General features: G+C 43.9%; 2 protein-coding genes across 9 annotated transcripts in view; both read right to left on the bottom strand.

Annotated features, from left to right (window-relative positions):
- Positions 1-16720, bottom strand: part of LOC118290937 (aspartyl/asparaginyl beta-hydroxylase) — a 35496-nt gene that overhangs the window by 17778 nt on the left and 998 nt on the right. For 4 of the 8 annotated variants that reach the window (XM_035618715.2, XM_035618712.2, XM_035618711.2 and 1 more), the window contains exons 2-12: positions 15408-15526; positions 14160-14350; positions 13998-14066; positions 12684-12866; positions 12237-12281; positions 10878-10946; positions 3966-4007; positions 3075-3179; positions 2547-2579; positions 1340-1375; positions 1-38 (exon numbers count right to left, since the gene is read on the bottom strand). The exon at positions 1-38 is cut by the window's left edge and continues 16 nt beyond it. In XM_035618715.2, coding sequence (XP_035474608.1) covers positions 1-38; positions 1340-1375; positions 2547-2579; positions 3075-3179; positions 3966-4007; positions 10878-10946; positions 12237-12281; positions 12684-12866; positions 13998-14066; positions 14160-14350; positions 15408-15520 — 924 coding nt within the window. In that variant the 5' untranslated portion in view covers positions 15521-15526. Of the gene's footprint in view, positions 39-1339; positions 1376-2546; positions 2580-3074; positions 3180-3965; positions 4008-10877; positions 10947-12236; positions 12282-12683; positions 12867-13997; positions 14067-14159; positions 14531-15407; positions 15527-16720 lie in introns of those variants that run through there. The other 4 variants (XM_035618713.2, XM_035618716.2, XM_035618714.2 and 1 more) reach the window with 4 other exon arrangements.
- Positions 5417-7285, bottom strand: LOC118290944 (uncharacterized abhydrolase domain-containing protein DDB_G0269086-like). The gene has a single exon (XM_035618724.2). The coding sequence runs from the start codon at positions 7263-7265 to the stop codon at positions 6189-6191; it is 1077 nt and encodes a 358-aa protein (XP_035474617.1). The 5' UTR covers positions 7266-7285; the 3' UTR covers positions 5417-6188.

Genomic DNA, 16720 nt, shown 5'->3' with positions numbered 1-16720 from the left:
TTCCACCAGAGGAGGGGGGAGGGGCAGAGGAACGGCAGCTGCAGACGAACACACAGACGATGATTATTATTTGTTATTAGTCATGAAGAGGAGGAAGAGGAAGAAAGAAAAATGGACCGACAAGGCTTCTGGTGCCGAGTAATCAGGAAACAAACTGTCATCGACCTGACGTCTTCATATACAGTCAGTGATCGTCTTCATATACAGTCAGTGATCGTCTTTATATATAGTCAGTGATCGTCTTTATATACAGTCACTGATCGTCTTTATATACAGTCAGTGATCGTCTTTATATACAGTCAGTGATCGTCTTTATATACAGTCAGTGATCGTCTTTATATACAGTCAGTGATCGTCTTTATATACAGTCAGTGATCGTCTTCATATACAGTCAGTGATCGTCTTCATATACAGTCAGTGATCGTCTTTATATACATTCACTGATCGTCTTTATATACAGTCAGTGATCGTCTTTATATACAGTCAGTGATCGTCTTTATATACAGTCAGTGATCGTCTTTATATACAGTCAGTGATCGTCTTCATATACAGTCACTGATCGTCTTCATATACAGTCAGTGATCGTCTTCATATAGTCAGTGATCGTCTTCATAATACAGTCAGTGATCGTCTTCATATACAGTCAGTGATCGTCTTTATATACAGTCAGTGATCTTCTTTATATACAGTCACTGATCGTCTTTATATACAGTCAGTGATCGTCTTTATATACAGTCAGTGATCGTCTTCATATACAGTCAGTGATCGTCTTTATATACAGTCAGTGATCGTCTTTATATACAGTCAGTGATCTTCTTTATATACAGTCACTGATCGTCTTTATATACAGTCAGTGATCGTCTTTATATACAGTCAGTGATCGTCTTCATATACAGTCACTGATCGTCTTTATAGACAGTCAGTGATCGTCTTTATATACAGTCAGTGATCGTCTTTATATACAGTCAGTGATCGTCTTCATATACAGTCAGTGATCGTCTTTATAGACAGTCACTGATCGTCTTTATATACAGTCAGTGATCGTCTTTATATACAGTCAGTGATCGTCTTTATATACAGTCACTGATTGTCTTTATATACAGTCAGTGATCGTCTTTATATACAGTCAGTGATCGTCTTTATATACAGTCAGTGAACGTCTTTATATACAGTCAGTGATCGTCTTTATATACAGTCAGTGAACGTCTTTATATACAGTCAGTGATCGTCGTGGAAACAGGACATGAACGAACTCATTCAACATGCAGCAGCTGGTTAGCGTATCGTCCAATCAGCAGCGAGGAGAGGAGAGTACGTGCAGCAGCTCCTTAGCACCAACCTTGGATTTCAGACTCCAGGTCCTGAGATCCAGAGACTGGGTCAGACACAGACAGAAGGTTACCGTCAAGGTGACTGGGTCACAAGGTCAGAAAGTCATAAGGTCACAAGGTCACGTGAGCATTCAGACGACGGAGTTTTAGCGTCAGTGTCAGTAACGTGTCAGCTGCTAATAGCAAAAGAAAAGTGACCGGAAGAACATTCACACGTTACAGAAGCTCCTGTGATCACATGTGATGACCACAGACACGCAGAAATAACACGGTCATACTCTACATACATACATTCATACATACTCTACATCCACACACATATACATACTCTACATACTCTACATCCACACACATACACATACTCTACATACTCTACATCCACACACATATACATACTCTACATACTCTACATCCACACACATACACATACTCTACATACTCTACATCCACACACATACACATACTCTACATACTCTACATCCACACACATATACATACTCTACATACTCTACATCCACACACATATACATACTCTACATCCACACACATATACATACTCTACATACTCTACATCCACACACATATACATACTCTACATACTCTACATCCACACACATATACATACTCTACATACTCTACATCCACACACATATACATACTCTACATACTCTACATCCACACACATACACATACTCTACATACTCTACATCCACACACATATACATACTCTACATACTCTACATACTTTACATACATACATTCATACATACTCTACATCCACACACATATACATACTCTACATACTTTACATACATACATTCATACATACTCTACATACTCTACATCCACACACATATACATACTCTACATACTCTACATACACACACATATACATACTCTACATACATACATACATACTCTACATACTCTACATACACACACATATACATACTCTACATACATACATACATACTCTACATACTCTAAATACACACACATATACATACTCTACATACATACATACATACTCTACATACTCTAAATACACACACATATACATACTCTACATACATACATACATACTCTACATACTCTAAATACACACACATATACATACTCTACATACATACATACATACTCTACATACTCTACATACACACACATATACATACTCTACATACATAGACACACACATACATACACACACATACATACCGTCATCGTCGTGGGCAGGTTGACGGTCGCTCTCTGAAAGTGACAAACAGTCAACAGTGACGATTAGAGGAAATCAGACGGTTTCACTTCATGAGTCACAATCCAACGTTTCCTGTCCACTCAAAGCTGTGTCACTGATAAAACAAATACTAAACGTTCTGCGGCAAATTATTGACATTTTGTATTAATCTGTAAATAATCTGTCATCAAAGTAAAAAATTCATTCTCTAGATTAGGTTCCACCACAGGCTGTAAATAAAGATTGACATTTAAAGCCCTTTAAAGTGAAGTCAAATCCTCACGATCGCCCCCTGGTGGCAGGTCATAAGCCCCGCCCCCTCCATGTCCTGTGAGGTCGTTCTTATCACACTGATGTTTGTTCACGTGTTCATGTTTCTGATCAGTTTGCTTCTCATTAGTTATTTGATGATATTAAAACGGGGCGGAGACGTTGTGATTGACAGCTGATGCTGACTCACGATTTGTGGAGGGTGCGCGTGTGTGTGTGGGCAGGTCCTCGTTACGCACCTGATGGATTCTGGTCAGTCGTGGTTTCGGGGGCCTTGGCCTCTGTGGGCTCCTGTTGACTTGTCGTTTCAGCCACCGGCTCACTGGCTCCTTCACTCTTCAATACTTGGATAAAGACATTATCGTTATATCATAATCATAAGGGATCAAAGCAAAAGCTGGCTCGATTGTACGCAGCTGCTTCAGAGGGAAACAAGCAGTGAAGAATAGAATAAAATGTGTATTTCACCTTTACAATTCATTTGACACCTACCATTGATCATGATCTTGAGGTTTAACATACAACATATAACTAATATCTGAATCGTTCCTTAAAACTCAGTTGTCCACCAAACATCAAAAAGTAAAAAATATACCCGGTTCCTTCAGCAAATGTCTGTCCAGATGTTTTTTGTAATTATTTGGATTTGAACATTTTATTAATTAAATTAAATATTTGCTCATGTGTATTTACAGTCTGTGAGAAAGTCTGAATGTTTCACATCCCTGTAAAACTGCTGCATCCTTTTCATTTCTGCTTTTTGTTTTTGGGTCAAATCTATTTAAACTGAACTAAGATCAGACGAGTGACTCTACAGACGACGTTTAAAAGAGGAGACGGACGGAGGATCGTTCGTTTGACCCCGTCGATTCGCTCGTCGGCTGATCATCTTCCTGTTTTGTTTTTTTCGTTGGACTGAGCCTGTGTGAAAAGTGAAGCAGAGCGGAGCTGGTTTACATTATTTGGGTCGTCTCGCCTGACGCAGCGCTGAGGTCCGGTAGGTCGGAATTCACAGGTGGAACAACACCTGCCGGCTCCGGTGTCAGGTCAGAGTCGGCTCGTTTGTCTGGGCGGCTGACACAATGTGTGTGTGTGTGTGTGTGTGTGTGTGTGTGTGTGTGTGCCCTCACCTGTTTCCTCCTCAGGTGAATCTCCAACAGCGTCTCTCAGCCCTGTTTGGTGGTTTCAAAGTTCAAAATGAAAAATTCAGGCGCATTGTGAAACATTCACAACTCTTTAGGGAACAGTTACTTTCTGAGGCTGCAATGGATAAATATTCTAATAAACAATAACGACATGGATTTCTGGTGTTGATGCGATACATATACAAGGGAGTAAAAAAAATCTGTTACCAATACGTCAGCTACGTTAAACATCAATGATTCCTAAGATATTCGATATCAAACCAAAATATCAAAATACTGATCATTTAACCATAAACTTTGTTCTAAAAAACTATGAATATAAATAAAACACAGATACAACCAATTATATAGAAGTCGAATTATGAAAATAAACATATTTTTTGATGTAAAAATTATATTTTTAAGATAAAAGCTTTCATTTGTCTGTGAAAAGGCTCATATAGCTCAACTTTTATTAGCCGACGTATAAATGGCTCAGACTCTAATTATCTTCACTATCAATTTGAAATAAGTTATTTATTCTTATAAAATATCAGAAACTAATTTTAAATAATGACCATAACAAATGAGTGGACATGTTTTGCTTTGTCCGACCAAAAGACCCAACAAGAACATGATCCTACATTAGTGGACGCTCTACGTCAAAATAACCATAAAACATAAAATAACCATTAAACAGTGCTGATGCAGGTTTACAGTTCAACGTGACAGTGCCTCAGTACTAAAGGTTTTCTCCACTCTGACCTCCGGGGGGCGTCAGCGAGGCGATGACTTGAAATAAGACCAGAGCGAACAGAGGAAGAAGCTGTGGTGAAGAGAGATAGGATTGAACAGAGGAAGGAGGGCAGATGGTATATATATATATATATATATATATATATATATATATATATATACACACACACACACATACTTATAGACCTCGTCTTAGCAAGAGACTTTCAAAAGGCTGCAGTGGATATAAACCACCATGGACGACATGACGGCTCCTCTAAAGTGAAGCCATATCCTCATGATCGCCCTCTGGTGTCTGGCTGCAGTACAGGTCATAAGCCCCGCCCCCTCCATGTCATGTGAGGTCGTTCTTATCACACTGATGTTTATTCACGTGTTCATGTTTCTGATCACTTTGCTTCTCATAAGTCATTTGATGATATAAAAACGGGGCGGAGACGTCATGATTGACATCCGATGCTGACTCGTGATTGGTGTGATTGGTGTGTGTGTGTGTGTGTGTGTGTGTGTGTGTGTGTGGGCGGGGCCTCGATAACACTGCTCCACTCCACGATCACTGTGCTGCACAGACTCTGACTCCACATGACTTCACAGGCACAAGATGGCGGCGCCCGTATCGACGATCCATCGTGTGAATCATAAAGTCTGATCTCATTGTATCTTCATATTTCTGTCACACCGGGAAGGACGACAACACCATCTTCATTTCAGAACCAAGGTTTATTTATCATAACCTTTTTTTTCTTCTTCTCACATCTTTAAGGAAAAGCTGATCCATCTCAGTGTTGATAACTGACACATTGTCAACATGAGTGAAATACACTCAAAGAGCAAGAAAAAAAACACTGACAAGATATTAAACCACACCGTTATTAACCTCCATGCTGACTCAGAGTGACGACCACGTTCGCACGGTTTTTATCGATGGCGTAGAAAACAAACCGTGACGTTTCCATCAGTAAATAATCAGGACACGCACCAAAACCCAAATTACGGACCGAAATATTTTCTGATACATCGGCCCATAGAAATATTTGGGTGGAAAAATATTGTCAATGATTCCTGAGACGTCCTTCATGACGGAAAATGTAATTGAGGCTTTATATTTCACAGTTTAACCGAAAACTTGATGATGAATAACTACAAATAAGAAAAAAAAACAACTAAGTATGTAGAACGTGAATGTTTTCTGTTTTCTTTGTTCTGTGAAGTAAGAGGCCGACGTGTCAGTGAACGGCTCCACATCGACTCCAGGAGAAACCTCTCACCACGCTGCAGTGACGTCGGGGTGAACGCCGAGACCTCACCGCCTGCCTCACGCAGAGAGGCGGCCAGCTAATCTTTAAAATCCCACTTTAATCCATAAAGTCAGGATCCAACAACAGAACAACAACAACAACAAAAACAACAACAGTTCGGAAACGTTCCACTTTCACCTTTGAGCCTCCAGCCAACCCAAGCTCTCGTGCCGGACTAACGTTGTTTCCTCCTGACCGCCGGCGTCTTGTCCTCGGTCGGACTCCTCCCTCCTCTGACCTCCGACACACTCGCTCTCTCCGTCCTCTCCTCGGCCGCTGGAGCTTTCGGTCGGGAAGCGTTCGGTTTCCTCCCCGGAACTTCCTGTGCGTTGACGTCTGCCTTCGCGGCCGCTCTCTCCGCCTCCGTCTTCTCCCTGGCGAGCCTCTGCCTCTCCATCAGCGCCTTCTCCCGGGACGCTCTCTCCTTTTCAGCCTTCTGCCGCTCCGACTCCTCCCTCTGCGATTTCTCTCTCTCCAGTCTTTCCCGTTCCATCCTCTCCTTCGCCTCCTTCTGCCGGGAGATTCTCTCCCTCTCTTCTTTTTCTGCTCTTTCCTTCTCTGCTTTTGCCGCCTTTTCTCTCTCCGATCTCTCCTTCTCCTGAGCGACTCTGGCCCTCTCCTTTGCGATGCGCTCCCTCTCCATCCTCTCCTTCTCTCTGGCTTGTCTTTCTTTTTCTAGTCTTTCCTTTTCTGCCCTCTCTCTTTCCTTTTCGGCCTTCGCTCTCTCCATCCTCTCCTTCTCCGCGTTCTCTTTGGCGATCCGTTCTTTTTCCTGTCGCTCCTTTTCCCTGGCAACTCGCTCTCTCTCCTTGGCGACGCGCTCCCTCTCCAGCCGTTCTTTCTCCGCTCTCTCTTTGGCGATCCTCTCTTTTTCAACTCTCTCCTTCTCTAATCGCTCTCTCTCCACCCTCTCCTTCTCCTTGGCTATTCTCTCTCGCTCTTTGGCCACACGTTCCCTCTCTATCCTCTCCTTGTCAGCCTTCTCCTTTGCAAGTCTCTCTTTCTCCAATCGTTCCTTCGCCTCCTTTTCCCTGACCAGCCGCTCCCTCTCCATCTTCTGCCGCTCCAGTCGTTCCCTCTCTTCTCTGGCGAGTCTCTCCACCTCTTGTCTCTCCTTTTCCACCCTCTCTCGCGCCAGCCTCTCCCTTTCAGCTTTCTCTTTAACTTCTCTCTCCATCCTCTCTTTCTCCGCCCTTTCTCTTTCCAACCTTTCCCTTTCCTTCTCCGTCTTCTCCTTCCTTTCCTTCTCCATCTTCTCCTTCTCAGCCTTTTCCCTTTCCATCCTTTCTTTCTCCGCCTTCTCCATGCTCTCCTTCTCTGCTTTCTCCATCTCCATCCTTTCCTTCTCTGCTTTCTCCTTCTCCATTATTTCCTTCTCCATCCTTTCCTTCTCCTTCTTTGCCTTCTCCATCTCCATCCTTTCCTTCTCTGCTTTCTCCTTCTCCATTATTTCCTTCTCCATCCTTTCCTTCTCCTTCTCTGCCTTCTCCATTATTTCCTTCTCCTTCTCCATCCTTTCCTTCTCTGCTTTCTCCTTCTCCATTATTTCCTTCTCCTTCTCCACCTCCCTCCTCCTCTCCTCCTTCCTCCTCTCCTCCCTCAGTTGTTCCTGGGCAGCCTCCAGCGTCTCCATCTTCAACGCCCACGCCGCCTCCTTCTCCTCCTCCTCTTCGGCGAGGAAGGCCCTGATCTCGGCGAGTGCGATGCGAGCGATCCTCTTTGCCTCCATCTTCTCGTGGATCATCCTCAGCTCTTCCTTCAGGGCCGAGCGCAGCCTGAGCCCTCGGACGGGACCCCGGTCTGAGGCGTCGAAGTTAAAGGTCGGATGTTTAAATGTGAATGATAATGAATGAACATCATCTGCAAGTCTGAGTTGAACATGCAGAGTCGCTGCTGCAGTGTGTTACGGAGCTGGCGGCGCACAGCAAACCAGGAAGTGTTAAAGATGCAGCCAATCACAACACAGAGCACAGATCACGTCAACAAAGATCAGAATCTCCGATTGTGCCGTCAAACGTTAAAGGTCATTAGTGTCTTTGAGGAGAGGGGAGCTCTCGTGGGGTCATGGGGGCCACATACTGTACGTCCTGTTCACACCTGTTACCTGAATTTTTCGTGCTCTACTCATTCGGTTACTCCGCGTCAAAAAGGAGAATCATGCAGCGGCACGAGAAACAGGCACAACACCTTCACTGTTACCTTTGCTCTTCTTCTTCACATTTTCCTCGTCCTCTGTAGGTTTCAGAGATAGATCCGTCAGGGGAATGTCAGAGTCAACACACAGACGCTTGTCCGTCCGTCCTGACAACAGGACCTTTTAACTTCCTCTCATCTGAACCAACTCAACGCAAAACACAGTGCAGGAAAAAACTACCAGTTGTGCGCCACGTTTAGCGAGGACCTGTTCGGCACCAAGTCAGAACTGTTAAATCTCTTCTCCTTGATCCAAATGCTGAAGCTCATGGATGAAAAATGGAATTTTTATGAGCTGGAATAAATTAGTGACATGATAAAAAAGAAAGTTCAGTTATGGGGTCACGTTCCTGTCACCACCTGCGATGAGATCCGCTAGAAAGAGGACGTCTCACTCTCTTTACCTTTCCTTTACCATTGATAAAGCTAATTTTTAATAGAAATGACAAATGGCAATGATAGTATTTTTTATTTTTATCATGATAATATTTTTGGCCCTTATGCAAAACTGTGTGAAATCACCTTTGTGTTTATGGTCCTGTAAGACACTTCAGTGTCATGATTTTATCTTTTAAAAATGTGATTAAAATAATTGGCACCACACACAAACACACACACACGTCAGTTACGGTGATCAGCCAACACACGCCTACGAATATATTACTCATCAAATTAATCAGTCAATCAAACCGCTGTGCAGAGGAAACAATCTATAGTTTTGGGTTATTTAAATTCCTTTCAGCGGTCATGTGATGGGATTACAGGACTGTGTCCAGTCCCAGTTTCATCCTGCTGTAAAAAAAACAACTGGACATCAGCTCCTCTGCACCACAACACGCCCCCCGCCATCCTCCTCCAGCTGGACTGGGCCACAGAGCGTCCCAGCCTGGTCCTCATTGGTCGCTAGTGGGACCAGGGAGCCTTGCTACTGGCTGTGGCGCCGCTTCTGTCCTCCTATTGGTTCTGGAGGTCCAGTATGACCCCTTTGACCTCCTCATGATCAGAGGAGGTCGTCCCGCCCTCCTCCTCCTGCCTCGCAGCCGCCGCCGCCGCCGCTGCCTCCTCCTCCTCTCCCTCACCCCGCTCTACTGGCGAGGACACTACGTCATACAGGAAGGTGAAGAAGCCATAGATCCAATCAGAGCCCTCCTCTGCTAAAATATTAAGAACCTCCTCAAGCGACTCGGCATTCGCACTACCACCGCCATCTTTGGTCAAGCCTGACGAAAGAGAGAGGGAGACACAAAAAGGAGGGAAGGAGAAAAATAGAGGATTTGGAGACGATCGGGGGGAAATGGAGGAAAGGAAGGTCGTGAGGTCGGGCCACAAAGGGAAGGAGGGATGAAAGGAGTATGTGGGAAAAGGGTGGAATAAACGATGGAAGGAAGGAAGTGGGGAGGGAACAAAAGATGGTCGGAAGGGAAGGGAGAATAACCGTGACGAAAATAAAAAAGTGAAGAATGATGATGTGGGACAAAGAGAAAGATCGTGAGTTAAAGTCGCAGACGGACCACAGACATTAAATAAGCTTTAACTTCCTGTCTCAGTCTCGTCAGGCCATCTCCGACTTCCTGTCTGTCGACAAACAACGAGGAACGCGGGCGGCCATCTTTTTTTTAATACATACACTGATGTAGCATGTCAAGCTTTTTACACCCGGTTTCCTTCTTCCTACTCACTTAGTGAGTTCTATCCCCAACGTGTCCCGATACAAGATTGGTTGAATATTTGTCAAATAAAAAAATTAAAAACGCAGTTAGAGGTTATTAAGGGTCAAGTGACTCTGCCGTTGAGATGGTTAGAAAGATATGATTGTGTTTATGGTGGCTGTAGGTCAGGTCAGCTTGCGTCAAAATATGAAAATTATTAGGTTATGTTTTCACCCGTCAGCAGGATTACGCCAAAAAAACAACTGAACGTATTTCCACAAAACTTGCTGGAAGGATGTAACCAAGTGGCAAAACCACCATCACGTCACCCAGTGGTTTGTGAAACTGCTGTGTGAAGCCTGACGTTTTGCATTTTGGCCGGCGCCATCTTGGTTTTTTTCCGAAAACCAGAAGTGACCACATTTGAGCCGCGATGCGATGAGAGGTCGCGACGTGATTGGTTGTACAGTAGATTCGTGTTTCCTTTGACAGTGGCTGAAAAGCCACCTATCTTCATTTTGATAAGTCATCACCCTGACCCTTGACCCCTGACCCGATTGAAGTTAAACGCAGCATTTAAAAGCTTTAAAAGTGTAAAATCAAAGAAAACACATGAGATGTTACATCCGCCATCTTTGGAATTCCAGGAGAGCGGTGAACCAGTGAACGACCTCATCCTCATCGCGTTGCTGTTGCCTCAGACAAACCTCACATATTTGGAGGAGTTTTGGCTAAGAGCGCGCGGACGCTGCTCTGCCCCACATCCGTGGACTTGCTCTCAGTGAGTGGTAGCAACCTCATCGTCACACACTCACAAAAAATTGCCAGCCTCCTCAACGTAAGCGCGTGGTAGCTCAGTGGGTTACACCTCTGACTTCGGTGCAGAAGCTGGTTTAGTCGGGTTCAGAGTGACTGGTCGTTGAAGCTGAGGCACTGGGACACGACTGTAAAACCACATCATTCAGACATTTGTTGAGAGGGCGACAGGCGAGCAAAGGAGTAGAAGTAGAAGTGGGACTTGCCGAGTAGAACTTTAGCATCTTCCACGTCAAAGTCTCCGTCTCCGTCGGTGTCGTAGGCCGTCAGTTTACCTGCAGGAGGAGGGGAGGAAGGCTGAGTGACACAACATACACACCAATAAAACAAGCTTGTAGAGAGTGTTTCATGCACACGGTTAATATGTATGCAATGTTTACCCAGGATCATTTTCTTTCAATTTAAAGATTTTGAGAAGCTATTAAAGTATTTTACAAAATGAAATAAGTGATGTTATCATGACCCCCTGACCTACACAGTGCCCATACTCAAAATGTTAATAATGTATTCGTGGAACTGGATATGGATAAAAAGCTAAAGTCAACACCTGATCTGTCCACAGCCGCAGCTTTAACACCTGACGGGCTAAACTACACTGCCTTTGGTCATTATCAGACATGAAGATCTAATACGAGCTGCGACACACGGTACAGTATATTAATAGCACGACGCAGTGATGTCAGAGTGCATCGACACGGTGACACTGCAGAATGAGGAAGGATGTAGTGGAGGAACTGTGATGGCTGTCAGACATTAACAGGAGCTTCTGTTTGTCTGTGTCTTACTTTCCTAAAACATCTCATCACGGAAGCTGATTTTTTTCTCTTTATAGTCATTTTCTTTATTCTTTGATATTTTTGTATATTTTGTAAGGTGTGTTGTGCGACTGACACCTGCTGCTGTAACACAGGCATTTCCCAGTTTGGGATCAATAAAGTACATTTACCTACCTATCTATACATCTATACATCTATCTACCTATCCGTCAAGTCATCTCACCACCTACCTACCTACCAACATACCTACCATCCATCTATCCACCTACCTACACATCTATCCATCCATATAACTATCTACCTATCCATCAATTCATCTACCTACCTACCTACCTATCTATCATCTATCTTTCTACCTATACATCTATCTACCTATCTATACATCTATCTATACATCTATCTATACATCTATACATCTATTCATCTACCTATACATCTATCTTCCCATCTATACATCTATCTATACATCTATCTATCTATACATCTACCTATCTATACATCTATTCATCTACCTATCTATCTATTGATCTATCTATCTATCTATTCATCTACCTATCTATCTATTGATCTATCTATCTATACATCCATCCATATATCTGTCTATCAATAAATCTATCTACTAATCTATCTTTAGAATTGTCTTCTGTTTGTTGTTCGTTCAACTGTCAGTTCCTCCTATCAGAGGGGAACTGCTATTGGAATTCTGTTGCGGCAACATTCGCTCTCATGGAATCTCGGTGTAAGAATGTATGAAACTGTGACAATTCCAGTTACATTTGACTACTGTACCTTGTAAAACTTCAGAAAAGTTCATGCGAAACTCCTGAGCTCTGGCTGCATGCAGAGACCACACACACACACACACACACACACACACACACACACACACACACACACACACACACACACACACACACACACACACACACACACACACACACACACACACACACACACACACACACACACACACACACACACACACACACACACACACACACACACACACAGAGAGAGAGAAGAGGAAGGGAAGGAAGGATGAAGACAGAGAAGCCATAAGGTCGAATCATCACCTTTGATTACAGTAAAAGACAAAGAGTGAATTAGTACAAAGCAACTGCAGAAGAGAAGAAGATTACAGATTCGCGGCATTGAGTCGGGCGACGCGATGATGAAGCTGCACATTGACACAACGCCCCCACGTTACCAGGTTCTTAAAGTCATCGTCTTACTCACCGATGACACTGTCGTAGTCCACAATGTCGAAGTAGACCACGGCCACGGAGCTCCAGACTCCCAGCAGAGCCAGGACCACAAACCAGGTAAACATGGAGTATTTAGGACCTGGACCTCCTCCTTCTCCTCCTCCTCCTTCTGTTTTCTTTCCATTCTTGGTTTCCACCGGCGGCACTTTGGCCTCTGAGGACGTCAGACACAGAGAATGATGATAAAGTTTTGTGTCAGGACGTGTAGACGACGTCAGCGTAGTTAGTTAGTTAGTTAGTTAGTTAGTAACTCATGGTTAGTTCAGTTTTATCTCATCGATCATCAGTACAAACAAAAGTGAAGCCACATCGTCATGATCGCCCCCTTGTGCCTGGCTGCAGTACAGGTCATAAGCCCCGCCCCCTTACTGTCATGTGAGGTCGTTCTTATCACTGATGTTTGTTCAGGTGTTCATGTTTCTGATCATTTTGCTTCTCATTAATTATTTGATGATATAAAAAAACGGGGCAGATACGTCATGATTGACAGCTGACACTGACTCGTGATTGGTCAAGAGCGTGTGTGGGCGGGCCACTCTTTATGTACAGTCGCTGATCGTCTTTATATACAGTCGCTGATGGTCTGTATACACAGTCTGACAGGCAGATCCAGGAATAGAGCGATGACAGCAGCTGTTCGTCCTCAGGACCAACATGTCTGTTGTCATTGTGTCTTCGTATCACCACTGGTCCATTGGACGACTCCACAAATAGTCCGGTTCTAATTGAGACACTGAGTTTGGTCTAAAAAATCCATATCAGTCAGGTTCTAGTTCTTGGTTCTTTGATAAAAACTTTAAGATATAAAAACTGACATTAGAGATCAATATGTTCTCACATTCTCTATCCCTCTATCCCTTTGTCTCTTTACAACTTCTTCAACTTTAGTCCATTCAATTTTATTTTCATGGAACCAGACAGGTTCAATATCCTCGTGTGCCTTTTACGAAATGAAACGCTGTCGTTCTCCCTCAGATATCGTATCGTCCAGCAGCGACTTTGTCTTTTCACGTGATTCGTGTCGGCTGATTTCATAAACTCATCCTGAGCCACATTCGGCCTCTGTACAAACCCCATGGACACTCAAATACACTGAATTAATAAAGCAGGTCAATCACAAAACCACGTCGAGCTAAAATCAGGATCATATTTCACTTCAAATCTCTCCTCACTGGAGGGACAGGATGAACACATGCTGTACAAGGTCACACCGAGCTGCACTGCTCAGAAGCACAGCAGTAACCAAACCAAACCAAACCAAACCAGGCTCGTTAACCGGTCTTACCCGTCTCTGAGGCAGCAGGCGTTACTTCCTCCTTCTTCTGTGGGACGACCTCCTCCTCATTAACGGCCCCTGACCGAGCCAAACCAGGCCAGATAAGAGCCAAGACCAAACTGACCCAAACCAGGTCAAACCTCACTCATACACCACTGTCTCCTACTGTACCTGTCTCCTGGACCACATCCTCTACTCCCTCCTCTCTCAGCAGCTCGTCCTCCTCCTCTGCATCGGCCTCCTCTACGGCAGCTGAGGACGGCGAGGAGGCGGAGCAGGAGGCGCCATAGTGGCGGTACCGCTGCATGGACCTTCTCCAAGACGAGCAGAGCGGGACAACTGCACACGAATCCTCTGGGCTACTAATTCACAGAAACCACCATCAAAAATAAAACATAAAAAAGATGACAGAAATGTTCAACAGTGCCAAAACTATTTGAACTTCACCCAGAAAAAAGAAGTTTAAAAACTTTGAGTAAAGTTGCTGATCATCCGAACGGGAAAACAAGTGAACAGTGAACGACAGAGAGTGACTGAGCGAGGTGGGAGAAGAAAGACCTCCTCCTCCTCCCTGTGATTGTGACCATCCAGAACCTGATCCACACTATTATTAGAGCTGACACACCCAGGGACGCTCAGTGTGTGTGTGTGTGTGTGTGTGTGTGTGTGTGACAGATGCCAGAGAGGACAGAAGAACACACAGAATAACCTTCACACACACACACACACACACACACACACACACACACACACACACACACACACACACACACACACACACACACACACACACACACACACACACACACACACACACACACACACACACACACACACACACACACACACACACACACACACACACACACACACACACACACAAGCTGAACCAACAAAGCACTGCCGATCATGAAATCCTAATCGCTGCCACTGAAGAAGAACGATGGGTTGATAAAAAACCCTCCTGTCTAAAAGTTCTACACCTGAAACTAAAGTAGGAAATCAGTGAAAATGTTAAAAAAAATAAAATACAGTTCAAAAAACTATCTCACAATGTTAAAGGTGATCTTCTTTCTAGAGCTGCAACAGTGCATCAATTAATCGAATAGTAATCGATTACTAAATTAATCACCAACTATTTTGCTAATCCATTAATCGGTTCAAGTAGTTTTTATGGAAAAAAGTCAAAATTCTGATTTCAGCTTCGTCAATGTGAATATGTTCTGATTTCTTTGCTCCTCTGTGACAGTAACTGAAGATCTTTGGTGTGTGAACAAAACGAAACATCAAGTTGAGGTTTTGGGAAACACGATCAACATTTTTCACCATTTTATGAACAAAACAACTGATTTATTAATCAAGAAAACTATCATTAGTTGCAGCTTTACTTCTTTCTCTTTATTTTTACATTACACCAACTTTCTTTTTTGGCTCGGGTTCCATCCTTCAGTGAGTCGTTTCTGTCTGTGTGATCCTGCTGATGACCAACCAACCGACCGGCTGATGGACAGACGGACGGGGGGTGAAACCATCGCCTCCTAACAAGAGTAAGAACGTGACCCGAGTGAGGGACAGAGCAAGAACTTCACACCAATCTATTTGTGTATACGTGTCGATCTCGGCTGCTGCACCGGTTATTTGCATGTGCTGTGATTCATTGTAACAGAGGGGAAGGAGAAGAAGGGTTATTATGAGGCACACAGGAATATATATAATATAAACATGCAGTGTTTCCACACAGATAGTTGAAAAATTAAAGAATGAAGCTGTACATGGGTTTTTCTTCTTCCTGGTCGTTTTCAATGGCGGTTGGCGACCAGCGTAACAGGAGCATTGGCGGCAACTTCTGCTCTGGAGTTTTCCATTTGTCCTCTGACAGTGGCAGATATTAAATGTGGCAGAAAAGCAAAAGAACAGCGGTAGATGTTGGTGACTTTTTTATTGTAGCGCTGTCGTTTTGATCCGTTTGAAATAACTTGTGGTTTGATGCGAGTGCACAACGACAGCGAACCGTAACCACAACACGAAGCGAATTATACGCAGCATTTAAAAGCTTTAAAAGTGTGAAATCAAAGAAAATATGTGAGACGTTACGTCGTCGCCCGCCATCTTTTGAATTCCAGGAGACGTGACAACGCGCATGCGAAAGCGGTGAAACCAATGAACGAGCTCATTCTTATCTGGTCGTCGGTGCCGTGTTCTCGGTCGCAGGTACGTGAGTGGTGCGGCGGTGACACACGGGTCGCCTCTTAAAGGGGCAGTCAGCGATTCTAAAGTGAAACAGGTTTTGTAAAAATCAGCGGATATATTTCCTTGCGGCCTGCTGGCTCCGCCCACGCTCTGTAAACGGAGAACAGAACACGGGTCACAACACTCTGCAAGTACAGGTCGTCAACATCACTCGTGTCGACACCTGAAGAGATGTACTAGGGTTGTGGCCCGGTGGTCAGCGCGTCGGTCTCCAGCCGGAGCAGGACAACAACAACAACAACAACAACAACAACAACAGAGAGAGATGAGCTCCCTCCAGAATCGCACCACTAATATGATTGTGTTTCTACAAATCTGACACGTTCAATGATTAGTATTTACACACTACGCCCACGACAGTTTTACAGACACAAAAAACACACCCTCATCTGTGATGGTGTCACATTTTACAGCACTGACACGGTGATGAAGACATCGTGCACTGTTGTTCCTCCAGAGATCATATTTCCATTTTCTTTCCT

Source organism: Scophthalmus maximus, chromosome 21 (genome assembly GCF_022379125.1).
Source record: "Scophthalmus maximus strain ysfricsl-2021 chromosome 21, ASM2237912v1, whole genome shotgun sequence".
NCBI lineage: Eukaryota > Metazoa > Chordata > Actinopteri > Pleuronectiformes > Scophthalmidae > Scophthalmus > Scophthalmus maximus.
The sequence above is the reverse complement of the archived record's forward strand: the minus strand, read 5'-3'. Positions and strand labels throughout refer to the sequence as shown.

Excerpts from the sequence above, each read along its gene's own strand:
- LOC118290944 (XM_035618724.2), bottom strand. The coding sequence starts at position 7,265 with ATGGAGAAGGAAAGGAAGGAGAAGACGGAGAAGGAAAGGGAAAGGTTG.